Raw genomic sequence first — 27456 nt, forward strand, 5'->3', positions numbered from 1 at the left:
TGGTCACTTTAATAATGTTTACATACTGTTTTACTAATTTCAATAATATATGTTAATTCGGAAAGAATTCAGTCCCCTCCATATTTTGTTACGTTACAGACTTATTCTAAAATTGAGTAAATTGTTTTTTCCCCTCATCCATCGACATACAATACCCATAATGACAAAGCAAAAACAGGTTTTTAGAAATTTTAGCAAATGTATAAAAAATAAATAACTGAAATATCACATTTACATAAGTATTCAGACCCTTTACTCAGTACTTTGTTGAAGCACCTTATGCAGCGTGTACAGCCTCAAGTCTTGGGTATGACGCTACAAGCTTGTCACACCTGTATTTGGGGAGTTTCTCCCATTCTTCTCTGCAGATCCTCTCATTCTTCTCTGCAGATCCTCTCAAGCTCTGTCAGGTTGGAGGGGGAGGGTCGCTGCACAGCTATTTTCAGGTCTCTCCAGAGATGTTTGATTGGGTTCAAGTTGGGGCTCTGGCTGGGCCACTAAAGGGCATTCAGAGACTTGTTCCGAAGCTACTCCTCCGTTGTCTTGGCTGTGTGCTTAGTGTCATTGTTCTGTTGGAAGGTGAACCTTCACCCCAGCCTGAGGTCCTGAGTGCTCTGGAGCAGGTTTTCATCAAGGATCTCTCTGTACTTTGCTCCGTTCATCTTTCCCTCGATCCTGACTAGTCTCCCAGTCCCTGCTGTTGAAAAACATCCGCTCAGCATGATGCTGCCACCGCCATGCTTCACCATAAGGATGGTGCCTGGTTTCCTCCAGACGTGACGCTTGGCATCCAAGCCAAAGAGTTCCATCTTGGTTTCATCAGACCAGAGAATCTTGTTTCTCATGGTCTCAGATTCCTTTTGGTGCCTTTTGGTAAACTCCAAGTGGGCTGTCATGTGCCTTTTACTGAGGAGTGGCTTCCATCTGGCCACTCTACCATAAAGGCCTGATTGGTGGAGTGTTGCAGAGATGGTTGTCCTTCTGGAAGGTTCTCCCATCGCCACAGAGGAACTCTGGAGCTCTGTCAGTGGGACCATTGGGTTCTTGGTCACCTCCCTCACCAAGGCCCTTCTCGCCCGATTGCTCAGTTTGGCCGGGCAGCCAGCTCTACGAAGAGTCTTGGTGGTTCCAAACTTCTTCTATTTAAGAATGATGTAGGCCACTGTGTTCTTGGGGACCTTCAATGCTGCAGACATTTTTTGGTACCCTTCCCCAGATCTGTGCCTCGACACAATCCTGTCTCTGAGCTTTACGGACAATTCCTTCGACCTCATGGCTTGGTTTTTGCTCGGACATGCACTGTAAACGGTGGGACCTTATATAGACAGGTGTGTGCCTTTCCAAATAATGGCCAATCAATTGAATTTACCAAAGGTGGACTCCAATCAAGTTGTAGAAACATCTTAAGGATTATCAATGGAAACAGGATGTAACTGAGCTCAATTTCAAGTCTCATAGCAGAGTCTGAATACTTATGTAAATAAGGTATTTCTGTTTAAAAATATATATCCATTTGCAAAAATGTAAAAAAAACAGTTTTTTGCTTTGTCATTATGGGGTATTGTGTGTAGATTGATGAGGATTTTATTTTATTTTAGCAGTTTTAAACAAGGCTGTAACGTAACAAAATGTGGAAAAATGGAATGGGTCTGAATACTTTCCGAATGCACCGTATGTACTGTATTCTAGTTTATGCCGCTCTGACATTGCTCTTCATAATATTTATGTATTTCTTAATTCCTTTCTTTTACTTTTAGATTTGTGTGTACAAGCATTTTGCTACACCCACAATACATCTGCTAAATATGTGTATCCGACATACCCTGGCATGATGACATTCTGATGAGGCAGTCCATTTATAGATCAGAGTACTCATGGGCTATACACAGCTGAGGTAATAATGCCATATCGTCTGCCCCTATAGACAGGTCTGTGATACAGCCTCCTGTACAGTCACAGTCACAGTGGTATAGGGTGTCTAAAGTAACATAGGCCTGCTAAAATTGTCCAACGGGTAACAACTTATTTACTTTAATTAGTGGATCCAGTACAGAATGGCTCCTGCCTGCATTCAATACTAGTATTTCTGGTGTGACAGGGAGGGACGATGTGAGAGAGCTGCATAACTTTGAAGGGTGTAGTAGTGTGAATGTGAATACTTGACTCTGCTCCTTTGGCAGTTTATAATGGGCGTATTTAAAATCAGAGGACATTCTTTCCATTTCTCACAACCTCCATAAACGTTTTACATATTTAGATTGTAATGCATCACACGTCCAAAATGGATCCCAGACAGATGTTATGTGCGGTTACAATAGGAGTTTAATATTCACAAAAATCTGTCTTGTAAACAAATCCCTAAACCCTTCTGACCTCAGGATATCATCTTCCCCTCCTACAGCCCTCTCGGTTGCAGACATGTTGGTTATGGTTTGTGGTACTGGGCCCCCCCTCTCTACCTCTCATTCCTACTGGAGGACTAGTGATAATGGGGGAGCTGAGTGATATTGTGTTGTTACGGTTGCTTCTTGGTTGTTGAGTTGTTGTTGTGGTTTTTTAGTGGTTATGGTCGATATCTTCAGTGATTGTATGACTACATACAGTAGGTAAAGTTTCTCTCTGAGAATGAAGTAGTAGAATGAATTTGTGGTAGTATTTTGTTTGTTTGTATGGAGGGTGTAACATGACTGAATCTCTCTCTCAGGGTGAAGAAGTTGAGGGAGACACTGGTTGCGGTGCAGCAGCTGGATAAGAACATGTGCAGTCTGCGCTCCTGGCTCGCCCACATCGAGACAGAGCTGACCAGACCTCTCGTCTACGACACCTGTGACGCGCAGGAGATACAGAGGAAACTCAACCAGCAGCAGGTAGGAGGAACACACACTCGCTCTGTTTGTCTGGGAAAGAGACAGACAGGCAGGCAAGGCTAGCTACATGATCAGATCATGTGGGTTGATTTATTTCCTAAAGTACGTGGTAAACATCTGAACAACTGGTGATGATGGAACAGGGTAGAAAGTCATCGCCCAAGTGATGTCTTTATGGTATTTCAAGACAGTGTTTTTTTCTCACCCACTGTTTCTGTTCCTGTCCTCACCCCTCCAATTCTACCCACTCTTCATCCCTTGACCTTTCGCCACCCATCCTCATCTTCTTCTCTCTCTTCCTTCCCCTTTCTCCACCTCCAGGACATTCAGCGGGACATAGAGAAGCACAGTACAGGCGTGGCGTCTGTGTTGAACCTGTGTGAGGTGTTGCTACATGACTGTGACGCCTGTTCTACGGAGACAGAGTGTGACTCCATCCAGCAGGCCACCAGGGGCCTGGACCGACGCTGGAGGAACATCTGTGCCATGTCCATGGAAAGGAGGCTCAAGTGGGTCCTATACACATATAGTACAGTACACACACACACTGTACGCACACTGTACGTATGATATGTGTAGGAACTCTATTTTCTCCTCTTGCAAACCTCCAGTGTGTCAGAATCTTATGTAATTTTGGTAATTAACAGGTTATCTATTGCAATCTATGGTAACTTTGGTAGTTTATACTTGAATACATTATTTTAAATGCTTTCGTAAATAGTAGTCATTTTTGTAAAGGTTTTCTTCCAGGGGTGAAGGAGAGGACCAAAGTGCAGCGCGGCTAGTGTTAAACATGTTTAATACCAGAACAAGTGAAACACTACAAACAACATACAAAATAACAAATGTGCAAAACCGATACAGACCTATCTGGTGCAGAACACAAACACAGAGACAGGTAACAAACACCCACAAAATCCCAACACAAAACAAGCCTCCTATATATGAGTCTCAATCAGAGACAACGACTACCATCTGCCTCTGATTGAAAACCCACACTAGGCTGACATAGAAACAGACAAACTAGACACACAACATAGAATTCCCACCCAGCTCACGTCCTGACCAACTAAACACATACAAAACAACAGAAAACAGGTCAGGAACGTGACAATTTTTTATATATGTGTCCATATCTTCCCTGAGTTTCTAGGAAATAGGCCATAGGGTTAAAGAGAAAATTGCCTATTGACATAGTAAAATATATAAAAGAGTAAAAAATATAGCCCTCGTATTAAACACCAATGGTATTCACTAAGTTGATCTTTTATTTTAAGGATAATGTTTTACAACTTTGTCATTCTATATTTTATTTTAAAATAATCTCTATTAGATTTGTTAAGTATATTTTACATGTGATAAGGCCATATAGAGGGCCAGAGATAATTACAGATACCTGTGATCATCTGAAGTACCCAAAAAGGCACTAGATGTAATGTGATAAAATTACATATATTCCTTGAAAGTTACCAAAATTCTGGTAGTTTACTGGTAAACTTCAAACGTTTCCAGGAGTATACCCTCCCCTTGCAACCCTAAGTGTGTATCATACGTCACTCTCTCGTCTTCTTGTAGGATTGAGGAGACGTGGAGGCTGTGGCAGAAGTTTCTGGATGACTTCTCTCGATTTGAGGAGTGGCTGAAGACCTCAGAGAGGACGGCTGCTCTTCCCAACTCCTCTGGAGTTCTATACACCATCGCAAAGGAGGAGCTCAAGAAGTTTGAGGTACAGGTTAGAGAGCGGTTGAAGTTTGAGGTACAGGTTAGAGAGCGGTTGAAGTTTGAGGTACAGGTTAGAGAGCGGTTGAAGTTTGAGGTACAGGTTAGAGAGCGGTTGAAGTTTGAGGTACAGGTTAGAGAGCGGTTGAAGTTTGAGGTACAGGTTAGAGAGCGGTTGAAGTTTGAGGTACAGGATAGAGAGCGGTTAAAGTTTGTGGTACAGGTTAGAGAGCGGTTGAAGTTTGAGGTACAGGATAGAGAGCGGTTAAAGTTTGTGGTACAGGTTAGAGAGCGGTTGAAGTTTGAGGTACAGGTTAGAGAGCGGTTGAAGTTTGAGGTACAGGTTAGAGAGCGGTTGAAGTTTGAGGTACAGGTTAGAGAGCGGTTGTGGGCAGAGAAAAAGGGAGGAAAGGAGGGGAAGAGTTTAAATAGTTGTAAAGACAGGGTAGGAAGAGAGACCGAGAGATGAAGTAAGAATGAGAGAGCGTGTGTGTACAGTGCAAAGTGAAGGGGGGGGGCATATGGGGTAAAGTGAGAGAGTGCAGAGTAAGAGAAGGGGGATATCAGATTACTGGAATCTGTTTTTGCTGGCCATCACATTCTTCCTACAGTAACTGACCAGGGCCAATGGGGTCATGTGTCAGGGTCATCCCAGGATACCACAGGCTTACTTGAAACCGTTGTTGGGTCAAAATAATCAACCAATTACACATACTGAGACCACCAACCTTACATTTACTTTGTATTTTATTTTGTATGTGTACAGTATTTCTATAAATTCTTCATTCTGATCGTGTGTGTGTCCTAGGCCTTCCAGAGGCAGGTCCAGGAGTTTCTGACCCAGCTGGAGCTGATCAATAAGCAGTACCGCCGACTGGCCAGAGAGAACCGCACAGACTCCTCCTGCCGCCTCCGAGAAATGGTGCATGATGGGAACCGGCGCTGGGACAACCTGCAGAAGAGGGTTGCCTCCATCCTGCGCAGGCTCAAGGTATGCTGGGAAATGTTATGATGTCATAACATATGTTATGAAACAAGGTGATGATATAGCAGAGCCTGGTCAGGTCAAGATTTATCACATAATTTTGTTGTGAAGATAAAAGAGTAGAAACTCAAAAAATACTTAGTTTCACTCTGATCACTGTTTTAATCTAGTTATTAAACAGCCCTACAACACTGTTTTAATCTAGTTATTAAACAGACCTACAACACTGTTTTAGTCTAGTTATTAAACAGACCTATAACACTGTTTTAGTCTAGTTATTAAACAGCCCTAAAACACTGTTTTAATCTAGTTATTAAACAGCCCTATAACACTGTTTTAATCTAGTTATTAAACAGACCTATAACACTGTTTTAGTCTAGTTATTAAACAGCCCTATAACACTGTTTCCCTCTCTGTGTGTTCTCTCAGCACTTTATTGGTCAGAGGGAGGAGTTTGAGACAGCTAGAGACAGCATCCTGGTGTGGCTCACTGAGATGGACCTGCAGCTCACCAACATAGAACACTTCTCAGAGTGTGATGTCCAGGCCAAGATCAAACAGCTAAGGGTAAGAACCAGTGGAGGCTGCTGAGGGGAGGACGGATCATAATAATGGTAGGAACGGAGCAAATGGAATGGCATCAAACACATGCAAACCATGTATTTGATACCATTCCACTGATTCCACTCCAGTCATTACACGAGCCCGTCCTCCCCAATTAAGGTGCCACCAACCTCCTGTGGTAAGAACAGTGTGTCCCGAGTGTGCGTGCATGCATATGTGCGTGCATTCAAGTACGTGTGTGTGAATTTGAATGCTATATTTTCAAAGTTTTTTGAGTTTGAATGAACTCTCTATGACGGCTTGGCAATTTAACTATCTGACTTGGTATCATCCTGTGCTGTATGTAACTAGTATCCTCCCATGACGGATTTAACTGGCATAACAAATAGAGATACATACAAATAGAAACACATACTGAAACGTCTAACCCCTGACCTTTGCTCTGTGTGTGTGTGTGTGTGTTCAGGCGTTCCAGCAGGAGATCTCTCTGAACACAGGGCAGATTGAGCTGGTGTTCAGGCAGGGGGAGGCCCTGATAGAGAAGAGTGAGCCTCTGGATGGTGCTGTTCTAGAGGAGGAACTGGAGGAGCTACAGAGGTACTGGCAGGAGGTGTTTGGACGTGTCGACAGATACTACAAGAAGCTGACACGCCTGCCTGTGAGTAATGTCTTCTGCTTACAGAACACACACATACACTACAAGAAGATATGGGCCATTTGCCAATATGATATAACTATCAAAACCTCGTACACACACCTAGCACGCGCATACAAACACACTCACTCCACCTCTCCTTCCCTTCAGCTTGCCGATGATGAACTAGACTGTTCTGACCGAGATCTGGACATGGACGAGTCGGCTGATCTCTCTGACCTGCAGTGGGGTGACTCCTCTCTCCCCTGCCCCTCCAGTCGCCCCACCTCGGGCTCTGTCCTCCCCCCACAGGCGGACCGCTCGGGCCGGGACACCCCAGCCAGCATGGACTCTATCCCACTGGAGTGGGACCACGACTACGACCTGAGCCGGGGGCTGGAGAGTGCTGGAGGGCGGGGCCTGGGGTCAGACAGGGGCAGAGGACAGGAGCAGGAGGAGGAGTACCTCAGGTCGGCTGCCGCTGTGTTGTCAGGTCAGTATAATACTACTACAGACTGCCGCTGTGTTGTCAGGTTAGTATAATACTACTACAGACTGCCGCTGTGTTGTCAGGTTAGTATAATACTACTACAGACTGCCGCTGTGTTGTCAGGTTAGTATAATACTACTACAGACTGCCGCTGTGTTGTCAGGTTAGTATAATACTACTACAGACTGCCGCTGTGTTGTCAGGTTAGTATAATACTACTACAGACTGCCGCTGTGTTGTCAGGTTAGTATAATACTACTACAGACTGCCGCTGTGTTGTCACGTTAGTATAATACTACTACAGACTGCCGCTGTGTTGTCACGTTAGTATAATACTACTACAGACTGCTGCTGGAGATGGACAGATCAAAACTTTATTGATAAGTGTTTTATGGATGTCCAAGGGGAATTCACTGTTATACAAACAACAAAAATAATAACAAGGATATACTGCAAGAAGTTCTCCCATCAAAGTGATCGTTTACTTAGGATATTTGTAGCATTTTAAAAGCCCATGCATCTACACCAGCATTAAATAGATTACCAGTACTCAAACATGTGAAATTAAGAGTAATAGGATGAAAAAAAAGCATACAATTAAACCTATACACACTATATACTTGTCCAATGTCCCTTGTTCTAATTGTGAGGACTGTGCATATCTCTCTTTGCAGATGTAGTTATACCAGAAAGCCCAGAGGCCTATATAAAACTGACAGAGAGCACACTGAGATCCTCCTCTGGTAGGCAACTAGCCACACTAGCATGCTAACGTGCTTAAGCACAAATGCCATATCATTTACCATAGCATGCTAACGTGCTTAAGCACAAATGCCATATCATTTACCATAGCCTGCTAACGTGATTAAGCACAAATACCGTATCATTTACCATAGCATGCTAATAAAGTATGATGAGCAAACAAGCCATATGTGTAATTTATCATCGCATGTCAATAACATATCACAAAACTAAATATACTAACATGCCCGTTCAACTGCGGTAAATTAACATAGTATGCATCATTCACCATTGTTGAATGCACCATCATCATTCAAGAATGTATACACCATATAGGAATGTATACACCGTATAAGAATGTATACACCGTATAAGAATGTATACACCGTATAACACCGTATAAGAATGTATACACCGTATAAGAATGTATACACCGTATAAGAATGTATACACCATATAGGAATGTATACACCGTATAAGAATGTATACACCGTATAAGAATGTATACACCGTATAAGAATGTATACACCATATAAGAATGTATACACCGTATAAGAATGTATACACCGTATAAGAATGTATACACCGTATAAGAATGTATACACAATAGCATGCTAAAGCACTTTTCCATTCACCTTTGTTGGTATCACATCACGCAACTGATCATATAAACCACCTACTTTTCCTTCTTTGTTTGCAGTTTTTCAACAAAGGAATTGCACTGACTAACATTTAACATTGCTTGTTTTTTCCATTATGAGCATGTTCTCCAGGTGGACCAGTCTGCCAGTATCCACCACTACTGTTTGTCAAAATGAAATTGTAGACTGGCCAAAAACAAACCCCCAGAGAATTATCTCTCCTAATTGGCTGACCCCCTCCTGACCCCACAGGTGAGCCAGGTCAGCTGGAGGTCCACCTGAGACTGTTGGACCAGGCTGTGGACTCTGGCCGCTACTCTGTCCAGCAGGGAGAGGCGGCTGCCTGCAGTGGCCAGGCCAGCACCAGCCCTGAGCTGGACTCAACTTACATGGGCTATGTGAGGACTTTCTCTCGTAGAAAATCTCCTAGTAATAGTATGGCTAAAACTGTTAGAAATATACAGAAAAACCCAAATGTCATGTCGTAGCATGATAAGACTATGTTCCCTGTCTGTTGTAGATGCGTCTGATGGGAGAGTGTCGGGGCAGTATAGATGCAGTGAAGAGGGCTGGAGGACAGCTGACTGAGGAGGATGATGACATGCCAGGACTCACCAACCCCACCAGCACAGACAGCCAGAGTACAGGTTGGTGATACACACACACAAACACACATATACACACTCTCTCTCGCTTATTATAATCAATAATGAGGGATGAGTGAAACTGTGTTACTTCTCTCCCCAAGGTGTGATTGAGCGCTGGGAGCTGAACCAGGCTCAGTCTCTGAGGGACAAACACAGACAGAAGCAGAACCTGCAGCAGTGTCACCAGCTGATCTCAGACCTGCAGACCATGAGGGCATGGCTGTGCGAGGCAGAGGCAGAGCTGGGACAGCTACGGGTGCTAGACCTCAGCACAGACATACACACCATCCAACAGAGGATCGGGAAGCTCAAGGTGTGTGTGCGTGTGCATGTGTGTGTGCATCTTATGTATACCATTTGCATCTATGTGCCACATGATACCCATGGACTCTATGATTTCCCATGCCCATGTGCAGTGTAATCACGAGCCTGCTGGTCTAGTGCCCAGGCAGAGACCTATATAGTACAAACACATCACCCCAGCTGCTGTAGTCTGTTACACATTAGACCAGCTGCTGTAGTCTGTTACACATCACACAGCCCAGTTGCTGCAGTCTGTAACACATCAGACCAGCTGCTGCAGTCTGTAACACACAGCCCAGCTGCTGTAGTCTGTAAAACATCAGACCAGCTGCTGTAGTCTGTTACACATCACACAGCCCAGCTGCTGTAGTCTGTTACACATCAGACAGACCAGCTGCTGTTGTCTGTAACACATCAGACCAGCTGCTGTTGTCTGTAACACATCAGACCAGCTGCTGTTGTCTGTAACACATCACACAGCCCAGCTGATGTTGTCTGTAACACATCACACAGCCCAGCTGATGTTGTCTGTAACACATCACACAGCCCAGCTGATGTTGTCTGTAACACATCACACAGCCCAGCTGATGTTGTCTGTAACACATCACACAGCCCAGCTGATGTAGTCTGTAACACATCACACAGCCCAGCTGATGTAGTCTGTAACACATCACACAGCCCAGCTGATGTTGTCTGTAACACATCACACAGCCCAGCTGCTGTAGTCTGTAACACATCACACAGCCCAGCTGCTGTAGTCTGTAACACATCACACAGCCCAGCTGATGTAGTCTGTAACACATCAGAGAAGCTGCTGTAGTCTGTAAAACATGACACAGACCAGCTGCTGTAGTCTGTAACACATCAAACAGCCCAGCTGATATAGTCTGTAACACATCACACAGCCCAGCTGCTGTAGTCTGTAACACATCACACAGCCCAGCTGATATAGTCTGTAACACATCACACAGCCCAGCTGCTGTAGTCTGTAACACATCACACAGCCCAGCTGATGTTGTCTGTAACACATCACACAGTCCAGCTGATGTTGTCTGTAACACATCACACAGCCCAGCTCCTGTAGTCTGTAACACATCACACAGCCCAGCTGATATAGTCTGTAACACATCACACAGCCCAGCTGATGTAGTCTGTAACACATCACACAGCCCAGCTGATGTTGTCTGTAACACATCACACAGCCCAGCTGATGTTGTCTGTAACACATCACACAGTCCAGCTGCTGTAGTCTGCAGCACATCACACAGCCCAGCTGATGTTGTCTGTAACACATCACACAGTCCAGCTGCTGTAGTCTGCAGCACATCACACAGCCCAGCTGATGTTGTCTGTAACACATCACACAGCCCAGCTGATGTTGTCTGTAACACATCACACAGGCCAGCTGCTGTAGTCTGTAACACATCACACAGCCCAGCTGATGTTGTCTGTAACACATCACACAGCCCAGCTGCTGTAGTCTGTAACACATCACACAGCCCAGCTGATGTTGTCTGTAACACATCACACAGCCCAGCTGATGTTGTCTGTAACACATCACACAGGCCAGCTGCTGTAGTCTGTAACACATCACACAGGCCAGCTGCTGTAATCTGCAGCACATCAGACAGGGATGTCAACAGACTATAAATAGCCAGGCCGATCTGAACCCTGGTGGGGTTCACTAACCTACACCTAGCTTACTGACACCTACTGTTAGTGCTCCTGTACTAGCTCTGCTCTGTCATCACCAAGCCTATTTATAACTACTGTAAACCAGTACTGGGTCAGTCTACCTACAGTACTTCCCCCCTTTATTATATTTATTATACATTATACTGATAGTGTTACACAAAGTGTATATACACGTGGTAAACATTCCCATGCGGTCCAACACGTAACATAACAATAACACAAACACTTACAAACAAACAGCCAAACAAACACACACAGTCACTCAGTTATCCTCTCCACTCTTCCAGGAGCTGCAGAAGGCCATGGACGGCCACAAGTCCCAGGTCCTGTCAATCAACCTGAGCAGCGCTGACTTCCTCCAATCAGATCCCGACTCAGAGGAGGCGTGGGAGCTGAGGGACGGGCTGAAGGAGATGAACTCACGCTGGGATTGGCTGGGCTCATCGCTGGAGGACTGGAGGGCAGAGCTACAGAGGGCCCTGATGCAGTGTCAGGTACAACAAACACTTACATGTAAACGTACACAGTCATACACAGACACATAAAAGGAATCTGTGTTATTCTGTCTGTTAATCATCTGTAATTTCACCCCCCGTCTCTCTCTCTCTCTCTCTCTCTCCCTCTCTCTCTCTCTCTCTCTCTCTCTCTCTCACTCTCTCTCTCTCTCTCTCTCTCTCACTCTCTCACTCTCTCATTCTCTCTCTCTCTCTCTCTCTCTCTCTCTCTCTCTCTCTCTCTCTCTCTCTCTCTCTCTCTCTCTCTCTCTCTAGGAGTTCCATGAGCTGAGCCACGGTCTGCTGTTGTGGTTGGAGAACATTGACCGTAGGAGGAACGAGGTTGTCCCCATCCCCCCCAGGCTCGACCGTGAAACACTACGGGCTCACCACAGAACACTCACGGTACTTTCCACTCCAATACACACAAACTGTGGGCAACACTCCAAATCTGTTTTTCCTCTCAAAAGACCATATCCTAAAGGGTTGTAGCCTAGCCCAAACCAATTATATTAACCACTACCCCTCTCACCTCCTCCCCCATTCACCTCCAGCAAATCAAGCGTGAGCTGCTGGACTCCCAGCAGAAGGCTTCCTCCCTCCAAGAGCTCTCAGTCCAGCTGCTTGTCCACACCCAGGCCACGTCCCAAATCCAACCCCAGGCTTCAGAGCAGGCCCAGAACCAGGCCCAGGGAAGTGAGCATCTGGAGGCCCAGGAGAAGGTGCATGTGATCGGGAACAGGCTGCGGCTGCTCCTCCGGGAGGTCAGCACAGACCTGGAGGGCCTGGAGAGGAGACTGGAAACCATGGACACACAACAGGTCAGAGGAAAATACACATAAGACCTACAGCCGTATCACATACATTTATAGTGTGGGCTTTTTAGTGCAACGATTATGACAATCACTCTCCAGGTAACTAGTTAGTAGCAGTGAATGAAATAGTGAAATGCAACCTGTGTGTCCGGATGAGCATCAAGAGAGAAATAAAGACTAGTCTTCAGACTGACTGTCTGTCCTTGTCCACATTATCGACCCTTTGTAGGACTCGCTGCCTTTGTCTGCTGTGGACAAATCTGACATCTCTGGATCCACCAGCCCCGTCTCAGAGGGGACCTCGACGAGCCGCCGGCGATCGGTAATGTCTCCCTTTGTACCTATCTAGGATGTATCACTTGATAGAGTCCTTTACCGGGGGCTGTTATGTGTAGAGAAAGTCATTAGTGTGGGGTATACTGGTTAGAGAAATAGCGATTCACCATGACCGATTTATAGAGTGATCTCCTAAATGTTATTCTTAACCCAAAATGTCACCCCCTTTCCCTCTCCCAATGCATGCTGACCCCACAGGACAACTCTCTATCCCAGCTTTTACCCCGCAGCCACCCACCAGCCCTTTCTGTTTTCATTCAGTTGATTAAGGCAATTCATTGACGTTGCGTTTTACCCTTTGTTTGTAGATTGCTTTATTGCTGCCCTGCTAATATGGCGCTACACCACTAAGGAATATGTTGCCCCACAAGCTGTTGTTCTTTGAGATGGTTTTTGCTACCTTCACCATGTAGATCTGCGTAGCCAAAAATGCACAGGAAACACTGGCTTTTCACTAACTGATGCTTTTTAGAGGAGAATTGTAGTGTTCGCAGGTAGCGTAATTGCAACTAATTATAAACGTCAATGCTTCTAGTCATTACAGGCCACTGTAACACCACTATACCATCATCATCATTTATTAATAAAATCCTGAAGCATTACTAATCATTGGCAACAAATAAACATGTCAAATGAACAGGATAACAACATTTCATGTATTTTCTAGCCACCTATAGATGCTAATATACAGTATGTTTGATGAACATATATGTAAATGAATTGTTGTAATTGTAATTCTTAAACAATCCAATGTGAAAAGCCAGGTTTCTTGATACACCTGTCACCATCCTGGATGTTGTTGCTGCTCTTTAGTTGTTGGTGTTCTATTGATGTTACTGCTCTTTCTGTTATTTGTTGGTTGTTTTTTTCCTCTCATCTGAAGCTTGGTGTTTATTTGCTCCGGACTGAACCATTCTTTCTTTCTTTTACCCCCGTCCTGCTCATTGCGTGGTACAGCCCCGGGGCAAAAGTAGTCATGCCCACCCAGGACCCCCCGAGAGCGGCCCACATCACAGGTACCTCTCTCCTGGACTCTAGAACCATGGGAGGATGATGGAACCATGGCTGCATACTTTGTACCTGTACAAATTATTAACCCAATCAGTTAATCAATCAAATCAATTATACTCTATATGGTTAGGAAACCGAACCTAAACCAGTTCCTTGGGGCAGAAGCTGTGATAGGTCCTCTGATAGGTCCTCTTCTGCCTCTCTTATCTGTTGAGAAATGATGCATCCTCTTTACCCCTCCAAACTTCCCCAACGTTGGCCCTTATGAGTTCCATGATCTTCCTTCCTTCTAGAAGCGACGTAACCAAGCCAGCTGTTAAAAGTCGTGAATCACCTAGTTCAGGGGATTCCTTTCTTCCTTTATTGAATGAAAGTGGAACGTTTTCTGTTCTTTCATTGCTCTCTGCTGCTGTGCTCGGCTGTCTGAACGATGCTGCCAAGCGCTTGTCTATCATCTTTTTACTGCTCACCTATCTGGCACCACTAATCCCTGTAGTTATTTCTCACCCACTAGATGGCATTATCTGAATATACAGTATCTGTTTCACCCCCCTCTTCTTTGCTGACTCACTTTGCCTTCTCATTTTTTCTTAGTCCCTTTCCCTCCCTCTATTCCTCTCTTTCTCTTAATAGAAAACTAGCTATCTCCTGTAATGAACTGTCTGAATCTCTGCCTCCTTCCTTTCTCTCTATCTCTATTTTCCCTTCATCCCCCTCTCATCCCCGTACTAATAACCCACCCACCTCTGTCCTGCTCTCTTTGTTATTTTGAGTCTTCACTCCGTGCTTTCTATTAAATTTATCCTAATAATGACATGTAGGCCGGGTTGAAGCCTGGCCCTAAATTAGCTCAAGGATGAGTGGTCGAGAAAAGGTAATGAGGCTCTGTTGGGGCTGATGGGCTCCATTGTATGAACAGGCCCAGGCTCTGCTAGCTCCCTCTTACTCACTAATTGGCTACGGAAATTGAAATCTAGTAGACGAGGTTGCCATGGAGATCAGGGGGTTCTTTGCGGCCCCAAACTGTGGATCTCCTGAGGTAGGGCTGCTGAGGTAAAACACACACATGCGCACATCACAATGTTATCGCCATTAATTTCAATCATTAATGAGAGATAGAGACATGTGTGGAAGGCTAGGGTGTGGAGGGCCTTCAGACAGACAGACTGCTAACAGCTTCCTCCCCCAGGCCACCAGGCAGCCCTGTGAGGATGAGGCCAGGTGGAGGAACGCAGCGTTCCTCTCTCCTCTTGGCTCCCTCTCTGGGAATCTCTGGAGGGGTCTCTGGTACAGCGGTCTCTGCTCAGAATGAGACGTGGCATTGAACTCTCACACAGTCGGCTGTACGGCCAGGGTTTCTCACTCAGTGAGAAAAACAAGACTGAGACAGCTAGGAGGGATTTTACTTCATGTTCCATGTGCATAGGAGAGATTATGTGTGTAGAAATTGCTGCTTTGGTTTGTGCATGAGTGTGTGTAACCGTTTTTCTGTAGTGTTTGAGTAACCTTGTGTGTGTGTGTGATTGGTATGCTTACTCTGGTGTGTTGTTTGTTACGATATTAACCCTCTTCACAGTATCTTACCTATACAGTTTTACTAATGTGTGTGTGTATATGTGTGTTCCTGTGTCTATAACCATACTCTCTGCTATTTCTGGTGTGTCTAATGCCGTTCTCTCTCTCCCTGACCAGCTCTCAGAGCGGCGCTGGCTGCGCTTCCTCCCGTTCTGACTTCCCCCTGGTCCCCTCTTCCTCGTCCTCCTCCTCGTGCCCCCCAAGGGGCCAGTCCTTTATCCTGAGGGTCCTGAGGGCAGCTCTGCCCCTCCAGCTCCTCCTCCTGCTCCTGATTGGCTTAGCCTGCCTGGTGCCCATGACAGAGGAGGACTACAGCTGTCACCATGCCAACAACTTTGCCCGCTCCTTCCACCCCATGCTGCGCTACACCAACGGACCCCCACCCATATGAGGGTCATCACTTCCTGGTTCCAGAAATACTTTCTCATCTGAATGAATGTCCCCTACTGCTGTACACCGGTGGACTCATGCCCATAGAAAAGGACCTCCTGGATTATATTAACACTCCCCCTCCCTGCAGGACTCTCTTCCTCTGCTACACAGAGATGACATTCACTCATTTTAGACTCTCTAACACCTAACAAACCAACCGACTAACAAAAGCATCCCAAGGCTACATGGCCTAAACAGCCTCTACATGAAACATGTTGTCCAACACCCATCTACAAAATGAATGGACCTATACCTTGTGGATCCCCTTATATCCAAAACAAATCTCTACTATTAGTTTTGTATTCTTTATAGTAATCTGTATTTTATTTTTTACAGTTTCAGAGGAAACGTCTTGAGTCTGAAGATGAAAAAAACACAGCACTACTTATATGTCCAAAGTGGACTGTGCTGTGTGTCAGTGCTGCTGCTATTTATTTGTTAACTCAATCAGCATTCGGTAGATGTTAGAATCAATTAGGCTAGGGGGCTTCCGGTGAAGTTTGAATAGCAAACATTCCCATTAGTCCTAGAGATCTTATAGAGCTAAAAGCTGAACCTAGAGCACTGACATGGGAGAAAACTACAGGGACATGACTGACCTGCAAACACATGTTGAAATACCTAATTGGTTATAGTTATAGTTAGTTTAGGGTTAAGGTTAGAAGTTTGGTTAAGATTAGGGTTAACTTTAGGATTAGAGTTATGGGTTGGTATGCCAGTCACGTCCGTTTAGTGGAACCCCACTGACATGAGCGCTATTGAATGAAGGTACTGCACTGAAGCCGTCCACAAGATGGCCGACGTCTTCCTCCTCGGGCCAAGACAAGTATTTAACGTCGATATTATTTCAGTGTTTTAAAGCAAAACAATCGATACAACAAGAAGAAACCAGTAAACTCACTTGTAAGATTCAGGTGATTTGTATAGTGATGTTTGAAATGCCTTTGAATATGGCAGTTATTTTTATCTTTTATTAGCATGCACTTGAAATCCCTTGCTTTAAAAAAAAGCCAAACAATCACTAGTAGTGTTAAGTAGATGGATGTTATATAGTGTGCTTTGTAATAATAACGATGATGATGATGATCCTAACTGGATGGAGACATCTAAATCACTGGGCTGTTCAAAAATGAAACTGTAAAAACAATGAAAAATGAAATGGTTATTTATGTATGTACAGTTTGCTAATGCTGAGCTAATGAATAATACTCTCTCTTTGCATAATAAAATACAGTACATATTAAATATTACTTTTTGTATTCCTTTGAGTTTGCATTACTGAATAACACAAATGCCAGACATTAACTTAAATATAATAGATGCATAAAATATTTACAGTATTTATTATTCTTTGTAAAATAATCACAAATGGGTTTATCCTAAATTTCTTTATTCACAGCAATGCATGGTACATGACAGTCAGTTGAAAGGTGGGCTGTGCATGAACGTAAATCACATTTACTGTACGTGTGGTGTGTGTAGACTACTGTAGAGCAGACTGATTCATCAGCAGTGGCGCTCATAAGGTAGAACAAATGAATGAGCAATGCGTTTGATCATCTCCAGATGTCTCTATCTTACACACACATTATACAATTAGATTCAATTAACATCAATCTGTTCAAGTAAGCATAGAAATATCCACATAACAGTGACAGAAAAGGCTAAATTACTTGAGGCCAATATTTTACTTCTGTTTTTAATCATATAAAATGTCGATTAAATATATGTTGTCAGTCAACTGAAATGCTGTGAAGTGTTCTGCACAATATAGATTATGAACATATTTACTCTAGAACAAAATGCAGTAATACATTAACAGAAATACATTACATTTTGTCATTTGTTTTTAATATCTTAAACACTTTGCTAGAACTGCTCAGAATATTCAAGCTTTCAGAAATGTTGGCTGCTTTTAAATTGATACATTTAAACAATTACATTTTCTAAACAAGGCACCTGATATCAGAATATTTGAATTTGTAGCCATAACCATAAAAAAGTATATATTCAATGTTCTGAATACATCCGTCTCAGAATAATATGACAAGCAGTCATCAATGTTAAGCTACAAAAGGTATATAATGCCCCCATTTCCCTCACCTGGAGAAGTGCACTTTGGTCAAGGCACAGCTTGTGTCCACACTGGGTATAATGCATTGATCTACATAGACTAGCTGCTCTATCACGTGACTCTGCTGCTAACAGTGCGCCACGCGATGGCTAAATACTTGGTGCAAAGCTGCAGAATGGTGAAACAGTTGCTAAAGCCACAGAAAAGAGAACTGACTCAAAAGTTGCAAACGTTGTGAAAGGCAACAAAAATGTGTTTCTATTGGACAAATGTAGGTAGTCCCTCCCCGTTTCATTTGTTTGCTTCCTTTTGGTTCCTAGTGAATACATCCCTGGTGTGACTGAGTACATTTCAGTCCGTTGTGTACCAGTACAAAATACGAACATTTCTAAATGATTAAATAAATTGCTGCTAAATAATTTTGACTATCTATCAAATGCAAATTAATCACTTCAATTATAAACAAAAAAGTAATGAATATGCACATTAATAAATGTATATTTTTTATCCATTCTTACCTCCATACATTTCAAAATATCTCTCTTTATACATACTGTATGTAATATGACTTTTATATCTTCCGTATCTACAAATACCTATTTCTGTATTTCACGGAATGGGCATCTGGTCTGAGCTGGGGGAGCCATACTGGAGTACCCCCGAACCAGGGCTTCTGATGTGGATATCCTGGCTGCCTCGCATCGGCCCTATGCTGGAGCCTGTGGAGGTGGTAGTGGTGGTAGAGGGGCCCTCGGTCTGTTCCCCAGCTTGGGCCACTTTGCCTGGGGATTGGAGCCGGTGACCGTCCAGCATCTCCAGGAGCAGGTCGTACAGAGGCACTTTGTTCTTACATTTAATGCTGTAAAGGTGCTCCATGCCTTTGTTGCTACATAGAGAATAGGAGAGGAGTGAGAAGGGATAGCCATAGAAATATAATCGATGGGAATAACCAAATAGGTGATGATAAAATTTAACTGGCGGCAGATAATATGAATTTCCTCTTTGGCTTGTGTAACCTGCCTCCTGACTTTCAGAATGTGAATTTCCTCTTTGGCTTGTGTAACCTGCCTCTTGACTTTCAGAATGTGAATTCCCTCTTTGGCTTGTGTAACCTGCCTCTTGACTTTCAGAATGTGAATTTCCTCTTTGGCTTGTGTAACCTGCCTCCTGACTTTCAGAATGTGAATTTCCTCTTTGGCTTGTGTAACCTGCCTCTTGACTTTCAGAATGTGAATTTCCTCTTTGGCTTGTGTAACCTGCCTCTTGACTTTCAGAATGTGAATTTCCTCTTTGGCTTGTGTAACCTGCCTCCTGACTTTCAGAATGTGAATTTCCTCTTTGGCTTGTGTAACCTGCCTCTTGACTTTCAGAATGTGAATTTCCTCTTTGGCTTGTGTAACCTGCCTCCTGACTTTCAGAATGTGAATTTCCTCTTTGGCTTGTGTAACCTGCCTCCTGACTTTCAGAATGTGAATTTCCTCTTTGGCTTGTGTAACCTGCCTCTTGACTTTCAGAATGTGAATTTCCTCTTTGGCTTGTGTAACCTGCCTCTTGACTTTCAGAATGTGAATTTCCTCTTTGGCTTGAGTAACCTGCCTCCTGACTTTCAGAATGTGAATTTCCTCTTTGGCTTGTGTAACCTGCCTCCTGACTTTCAGAATGTGAATTTCCTCTTTGGCTTGTGTAACCTGCCTCCTGACTTTCAGAATGTGAATTTCCTCTTTGGCTTGTGTAACCTGCCTCCTGACTTTCAGAATGTGAATTTCCTCCATCAGGAGTGAATACCCTCTCATGTCTAGCGTGCAGTGAACTCCTCATCTTGTGTCTGATGTATGAAAACAAGCACAGTGCCCTCCTCCCCTACATAGTGTGACCTCCTTCCCTACATAGTGTGCCCTCCTCCCCTACATTGTGTGCCCTCCTCCCCTACATAGTGTGCCCTCCTCACCTCATATGTCTGATGTGTGAAAACAAGCACAGTGCCCTCCTCCCCTACATAGTGTGCCCTCCTCCCCTACATAGTGTGCCCTCCTCCCCTACATAGTGTGCCCTCCTCCCCTACATAGTGTGCCCTCCTCACCTCATATGTCTGATGTGTGAGAGCAGGAGCAGGAGCTGGGCCTGCCGTCTGGGCTGCTGCTGCACAGAGGCTCCTGAATGGCTGATGTGGTGGATGAGGGCATCAGTGATGTTGTTCAGCATGCTTTCCACTGCCGAGCTGTTGTGAAGGGACTCCACAGAGTTGGAACAGAAGGAGAAGGCACCTAGAGGAGATGGAGAGAGAGGAGAGGTTATTGTACCTAAAAAAGATTTTGTAAGGAAAAAAATAAAAAAGAGACTGAAAGAAAGAGACAGAGACAGAGGAAGAAGAAGAGGAAGAGACAGAGGAAGGGGAAGAGCCTAATGTTCTCAATGCAGCCACGGCTAACTCAGCAATCCATAAGAACAACAGGTAGCCATACACAGAAACCTGCAACAGCAACCCTAGCTCGGGTATTTATGTCTCTTACAGATTAGTCTGTCTCAAAACAAACAGAGGAGTTTCTTTCTGTCAACACACATAGAACGGAGGGTACAGTTGGCATGGTAACAATTATGAGGTACATTGACGAAGAAGGACTTAGGATCCTTCTGTTCACAGCTAATGCGCTTGAGTGGTATATTGTGATCCACTGTTAAAAACAGTTCACCCTTCAACATTTACTAATGGGGAGTGGAATGCATTAGTCACTACTCCATGTTCATGAAGAGAAAAACACGTCTTTGCGTCACACACTTGTAATGTTCTCAATCCTACCCACGCCGGATCCAGGGTTGAACCCACATCACAACATGAAAACATACTAAACAAAGCACCATTAGTAATAACACATAAACACAGCCACTCACCAGAGTTGAGCAAGATGATGGCTTTGAGGCACACAAACTCCTCAGGCTTCAGTTTGAGCATGCGGAAGCGAGACACAGTGGCCAGGAGCATGTCGAAGATCTCAGCCATACCCTCCACACAGTCCCCTTCACTCCTGGAGGTCAAAGGTCGGAATGAGACAAGTATTGCGCAACTCTCCTGAGTGACTGCAGCATTGGAACATAGTTGGTGTTCAGGGGAAGAGCCATAAAATCCTACCGTATTTCTGAAGAGCAGCCATTTAGAGTAAGCTTAATAGCTGCCCCCTAACTCCAACAGCCTTCAAACCAGTCCTGCACCATTTACTAATCATGTCAAATGGCTGTGGACACTCTAGTGGCTAGCTCTGGGCCTGGTGTCAGAGGTAATGCTCTATAATAAAACACTGATCAAATGGGATTATCACAGACATCAGAGAGAGACAGTAACAGTCTGTCTTCCTCTCTCTTTCTTTCATTTCTTCCTCTCCCTCTTTCCCCTGGGTCTGCGGCAGCTTCTAGGTAACTTGTTTACTTGGAACATGGTGGGGGAAAATGGAGGGAACAGGCTGTGCGTCCAAAATACTCAATCTCTCTCTGTCTCCCCTCTCTCTCTTTCCATCTCTCCCTCCTTTTCTCTGTCTTCCCCCCTCTCTCTAACAGTGTCTCGCATGCTTTTTCCATCTCTCCCTCCCTCTCTTTAACAGTGTCTCGCATGCTTTTTCCATCTCTCCCAAGAGTCATCACTTTGATTAAATTTCACTCCTCTCAGTCAAGTTTAATGTGTAATGACCGGGACATGTGCAGGTGAGACAGTGTGTTTTTCTCTCCAAGTGGAACATGATAATTAGACTCATTGTGACCTTTAGAGCTACACTGACAAGATACGAAGTGGCAATCTACAATGTTGATGTGTGTGTGTGTGTGTGTGTGTGTGTGTGTGTGTGTGTGTGTGTGCGTGCGTGCGTGCGTGCGTGCGTGCGTGCGTGCGTGCGTGCGTGTGCGTGTGCGCGCATGTGTGTACACACCTGTCCAGTATGAGGTCCTGGGCGAAGATGAGTTTCCCAGGGCAGTGGATGGATCTCCATATGAGTCCGATCATCAGCACCTCCAGCCAGGAACTCTCCAGCAGCTGCACCTGGTCATGGAGAGACAGCTCCTGGAAACCTACCAGTACCAGAGACACAGTCACACTGGGGTCAAACCATATATAGCCCACTATCAACCATACATTATCACCAGTCCACTCAAACCCTTGACTGGCTTCCCAGACTCCTTGCTCTGGCCAAACGCTACGCCAAGCCCACGGATGTTAATTTCTTCTCTGCAATGAGTCTGGATCTGAGTACCTCCACGACCCTTCACCAAATGCAAACACATTCGGAGATGTCTGATTGGTCCAGAAACCGATGGGTTGGGCCAGAGCCAGAACACACTTGGGTAAATGACGGCTTGAAAATGTGTCATTGGCTTTGATACTCTGATTGGTTATAGAGGACCCAATCGCTGATTACTTTGTTTTGTACAATGCCCCTCGTGTCCCTCACCACCACAAACAACTTCAACGATGGCAGTCAGACTAAGTACTGTATGAAGTGAACGACAGAGCAGCGGAATAATTTTGTGTAAGTCGTCAGGCTAATATAAACCCACTGTCAATCATACATTAACCACTAGTTGACTAAAATCCTTTGAGATGGCCATGACTAATCTAATAGAAATAGTCAGATTGTCATTCAAAGGAAAGAAGGTCCTGCACACACAGCAATTGCAAAGTAATGAAAGTGATAGTTTCCTTTGAATAACATTTAGACATTTCAGTATAACAAAGACAGTATGGTATGAAGATAGGCAGAAACTGCTTCTCCAAAATAAATCCCCAATCACACTTGTAGGCGATGTCATGGAGATGTTGGCTAGCTAAGGTCATGCACAGAAACACGTTATCTGTTCTAACGGTCATCTCACGCTGAACTACACATGTGCATGGTGTCAAATCAAAGGCACTTCTTCGATAAAAAGCTGTTTTTGACAAAAATTCAAACGAGTCTCACGAGTTTGGAGTAATAACATATTCATATATGTAAGATATTGGCTTGAATCTAGGTTGTGCTGTTAGATTTTGAGGAAAATAAACAACTAAGGAAGAATTGTTCACTTCTCTCATTGATTTCTCAAACCCCAACCTCAGCCTGGTCTGTTTGGTCTGTTTGGTGAGTGTTCCCGGAAGTCTTGCGATGTTGCGCCTCTGGGTTTAGAAACTCTGTGAGTATAATCTGTGATTGACTGGACCACTGTGGTTGAAGCATATCAATATATATTTCATCATGTGATACTTGTAGCTTTCCTTGTAGGCAAAAAGAGAAACTAATAAAATAAAATCTAAATAAATCCTGATCTGAACTTTTTAAGATAAATGCTAAGCATTTAACTTCTTCCAACCTTGCCACACAACCATTGTGAATTGGCCAAACTGTAATCTCTGTTCTGGCACGGGTCCTTATCACCACCACTCAGCTGTCCTAATTCATATCCAATTACATCCCAATCACTTCCATTTTCCCTCTCTGTACCTGGCTAAATACTCCTGCAATTAAAACTGTGTGCTTTCAGGCTCTTAGTGACGCACACTGGAACAGCATAACAACATCCGTGTTGACTTAGACAGCGTTGGGGGAAGGTGAGCGTGTGTGTGTGTGTATTTAGTTTATTTGGATCCCCATTAGCTGTGCATGGTCCCATGTGGCTCAGTTGGTAGAGCATGGGGCTTGCAATGACAGGGTTGTGGGTTCAAATCTCACGGGGGACCAGTATGTAAATGTATGCACTCACTACTGTAAGTCGCTCTGGATAAGAGTGTCTGCTAAACTACTGAAAAGTACAAATGTGCATAACCCTCAGCTATTCTTTGTGGGGTCCAAAAATGTTGATTTGTCTTTTAAGGCTCATCGTTCTGTTGAGCATGCTGCGATAGAAGACTGTTTCATGCCACCACTTCTCTATACAGTGCTGTTTGCTGCCCAAAACCCACTATGAACTTGGAGACCGCGAAGAGACCCGTGATCGCATGTCGGGTATAGTATGCATATATTTTAGCGCTGTATGTCAGTTGACTATACCAACATATTGGAGCTTTCAGCACAATATTTTCTCTCATAAAAACAAGGGAGTAATGCAGTCAATCGCTCCTCTATACTCTAAGCCAGGAAAGACTGACATGCATACTGTTGACATTGGCCCTCTGTGTGCATTGAAGGCCAAGACGTACCACTCTCTTCTGGGCCAGCTGCAGCTTTCCTAGGTCGTTCTTTGCAACACCTGACCATATGACCGGGCAATAATCAAGATTCAATAAAACTAGGGCTTGCAGACCTTGTTTGAGAGTGGTGATAAAAATGCAGAGAATCTCTTTATTACAGACATACCTATTTCCATCTTTACAACAATTGAATCAATATGCGTTGACCATGACAATTTCCAGTCTAAGGTGACACCAAGAAGTTTAGTCTCTTCAACTTGCTCAATAGCCACATCCTTTATTACTAGATTCAGCTGAGTGTGTGTGTGTCTAAGGCGCTGTGTATTTGTTCGCCTAAAAGACCCTTTCTGAGGTGATGACTGTCATCATCCAACATAATGCCTGTAACGTCTCAGCGTGTGTGTGTGCACGGCCGCCTGACTATGTCTGATAGTGGGGGGAGCAAAAGCTTGGGGGGAGCTGCATTTTCTTTATACACACTTTCTTAACATATTTGTGAACAGAACACAAAAAAAAATCTTAGGTTTAGGAACAATAAAATCTATTGGAAAAGTGTTTTAATTACTAGATTACTAATCTCTTACCTTCCCTGAAAATTCCCCCAATAATGAATTGACAGGTCTGAAACCCTACCAACCCTGTGACTCACAAACATCCCGCCCCGTTCTCTGAAAATCCCACCAATAGTGATTGATTTACAGGTCTGAAATTTTATCAAATTTGTATTTGTTTGGCTGCTATATCCATAAATTATGGCCCCAAATCTGCAATAGAAAAAATAAATGTAGCTCCATTAATATGGGTCACATTTGAACAGTTTGGACTAGTGTCACGCCCTGACCTTAGAGAGACTTTTTATTTCTCTATTTGGTTAGGTCAGGGTGTGATTTGGGTGGGCATTCTAGTTTGTATATTTCTTTGTTGGCCGGGTGTGGTTCCCAATCAGAGGCAGCTGTCTATCGTTGTCGCTGATTGGGGATCATACTTAGGCAGCCCTTTTCCCCACCTTCAGTTGTGGGATCTTGTTTTTGCACAGTTGCTGTTAGCCCTGCAGAACTTTACGTTAGTTTATATTTTGTTGTTTTTTGGTGGCATTTTTAATAAAAGAAAAATGTACGCCTACAACGCTGCACCTTGGTCTCATTCTAACGATGGACGTAACAACAGGAGCCGGGATCTCCAACCTTTTCTTTCATAAAAGCTACTTCATACCCCCCAAAGAAATTGCAAGCTACTCATATACAGCCTGCATATTTTGTTATTGTGTAGGCTACATTTTATGAACAGAAACAGCAATGCATACACAATGTAATTGCATTTTGGTTCTTAAAAATCACACATTTTGAACAAAAATCAGTCTTCTGGAGCGTACCTCGAGAATCTTGCATTTTCAAGATGAGAGAAAATAATAGTGTTTTACATTTCAACAAACTTGTAGTCTGCAGGACTAGGCTACTATAAAAAATAAAAAAATAAAAATGTCATTCTGGTAAATAGTGTCCTTTGGAACAACAACCACAGAGAGTAAGTTACATATTTGACAACACATTGTAAAGAAACAGAATCATAATGAAAAGTATGGGGAACAATAAAAGTGTAATCTCAGCAATCACATTAATTGACCGTTCAGCTTTTCCTCAGACATTGACTTTTTTTGGCACCCGTTGTTGCACTGTTGACATAAAAAAAAATTATTGACTTGTCTCAGCAGCATACATATTTGATAAAAACAGGGTATAAATGGCTTATTTGGTCGATATTACTTACCAATCCAGAGCTGTTTTATTAAGATACAAATATCCTGTGCTTTTTCATTTGGCACATACAGACACAGCTTGGCTACATTGCAAATGCGAAGCGGACATGGGGTTCTAGCCTGACGACACACTAAATTCTTCAGCTGCTCTGTAGTTCGCTAATTGCTACACACTTTAGTCTGAGACTGCCATCATTGAAGTAGTTTGTGGTGATGCGGGGCACAAGGGGCGTTGTAAAAAACAAAGTCATCATTGATTGTGTCATCTCTAACCAATTACAGTATCATCACATCATCACTGGTTAAATAAAGGTGAAATAAAATCAAAATCAAAACCAATGACAAATTTCCAAACTACCACTTTACCCACGTGTGTTCTGGCCTCTGGCGCAACCCATTGGTTTCTGGACCAATCAGACAGCTCCGAATGTGTTCGCGTCTAGTGGAGGGTAGGAAAGGTAATCAGATCCAGACTCATTGCTGAGAAGAAACTAAGGTCCGTGTGGCCTAGCATTTGGCTAGGTGGCCAGGCAAATGGGGCTTGGACAGGACTGTTACTTTTGCAAATGAATGAAAACATTTTAACAATGTGATTTAACCGATTGAAGTTGGGAAAACAGATGCAAATGCAAATGCAAAACAGCTTGGGGGGGATTATTTAACAGATTTATATTTTTCACTCTCTACTTGCGAGCTACTCATTGACAGCCTGCGAGCTACCGGACATGCAGTTTTCTGCTAACGTGCAACCTTTGGTAGGCTGATGAAAGGTTACTCCGAGTCAGAGGCTGCGCTACAGCTAGCACAATCAGACATGCCCATTCTCATCTGGGTTCTAACAGGCAAAGTGAAATGATACAATGAATTTTCTTGTGGTTCATGCGGCTCAACACCATTGGGCATGAAACAACGATACAAATGTAACAGCACAACAAAATAGATAAACAATTATATTTTGCAGGTGTCTTCATTTTAAACACCAGTGGTGCAACTAGTGCTTTTTAACTGCACTGAGCCAACACAATGACGCGGGAGCAAAGCAAACTATCAAGTGGTCAACACCATTTATCTTTAGGCGATGGGGGGAGGTGGTGTTTTCTTTTCTGCACCCCTATTTTGAAAGTGAGTGAGTGAGTGAGTGAGTGAGTGAGTGAGTGAGTGAGTGAGTGAGTGAGTGAGTGAGTGAGTGAGTGAGTGTGTGTGTGTGTGTGTGTGTGTGTGTGTGTGTGTCAACAGCACCCGGTCACTGCCACTACCAAGGCCTGACACCACAGGAGGAGAGAGGTTGCGTAAGCAGCCCTGTGATTAGACAAGGCCATAGTCTAGGACACATAGCGAGTGCGTAGGGGTCTGCTTTGTGTGTGTGTGTCCGTCAGTGTGTGTGAGAGAGAAAATGAGTCCTATTCAAGCCTTGTTGGAGTGATTTTACTTATCTGGCTAGTAAAAATCTAGCTGGTGTATTTTTTAAGTTTGTAATGACAGTATGTGACATTATGACATCATCTATCATTTCTGTGCCGTGTTAGGTTCTT

General features: G+C 43.8%; 2 protein-coding genes across 15 annotated transcripts in view; one reads left to right on the forward strand and one right to left on the reverse strand.

Moving 5' to 3' along the window:
- Positions 1 to 17194, forward strand: part of syne1a (spectrin repeat containing, nuclear envelope 1a) — a 202944-nt gene extending 185750 nt beyond the window's left edge. For 7 of the 10 annotated variants that reach the window (XM_055885241.1, XM_055885242.1, XM_055885236.1 and 4 more), the window contains 17 exons: positions 2705 to 2867; positions 3189 to 3376; positions 4443 to 4593; positions 5395 to 5577; positions 6001 to 6138; positions 6602 to 6793; positions 6941 to 7262; positions 7934 to 8002; positions 8894 to 9039; positions 9162 to 9288; positions 9390 to 9601; positions 11574 to 11780; positions 12057 to 12185; positions 12335 to 12601; positions 12825 to 12917; positions 13889 to 13947; positions 15635 to 17194. In XM_055885241.1, the coding sequence (XP_055741216.1) occupies positions 2705 to 2867; positions 3189 to 3376; positions 4443 to 4593; positions 5395 to 5577; positions 6001 to 6138; positions 6602 to 6793; positions 6941 to 7262; positions 7934 to 8002; positions 8894 to 9039; positions 9162 to 9288; positions 9390 to 9601; positions 11574 to 11780; positions 12057 to 12185; positions 12335 to 12601; positions 12825 to 12917; positions 13889 to 13947; positions 15635 to 15908 (2920 nt within the window). In that variant the 3' untranslated portion in view covers positions 15909 to 17194. The remainder of the gene's footprint in view (positions 1 to 2704; positions 2868 to 3188; positions 3377 to 4442; positions 4594 to 5394; positions 5578 to 6000; positions 6139 to 6601; positions 6794 to 6940; positions 7263 to 7933; positions 8003 to 8893; positions 9040 to 9161; positions 9289 to 9389; positions 9602 to 11573; positions 11781 to 12056; positions 12186 to 12334; positions 12602 to 12824; positions 12918 to 13888; positions 13948 to 15634) is intronic. The other 3 variants (XM_055885240.1, XM_055885246.1, XM_055885245.1) reach the window with 2 other exon arrangements.
- A 128-nt stretch (positions 17195 to 17322) lies between these two features.
- esr1 (estrogen receptor 1) overlaps positions 17323 to 27456 on the reverse strand; it is a 28117-nt gene continuing 17983 nt past the window's right edge. For all 5 annotated transcript variants that reach the window (XM_055885251.1, XM_055885249.1, XM_055885252.1 and 2 more), the window contains 4 exons: positions 21938 to 22076; positions 20913 to 21046; positions 20104 to 20287; positions 17323 to 18909 (listed from right to left, as the gene is read on the reverse strand). In XM_055885251.1, coding sequence (XP_055741226.1) covers positions 18633 to 18909; positions 20104 to 20287; positions 20913 to 21046; positions 21938 to 22076 — 734 coding nt within the window. In that variant the 3' untranslated portion in view covers positions 17323 to 18632. The remainder of the gene's footprint in view (positions 18910 to 20103; positions 20288 to 20912; positions 21047 to 21937; positions 22077 to 27456) is intronic.

The sequence above is a fragment of the Salvelinus fontinalis genome, chromosome 27, assembly GCF_029448725.1.
Source record: "Salvelinus fontinalis isolate EN_2023a chromosome 27, ASM2944872v1, whole genome shotgun sequence".
Lineage (NCBI taxonomy): Eukaryota > Metazoa > Chordata > Actinopteri > Salmoniformes > Salmonidae > Salvelinus > Salvelinus fontinalis.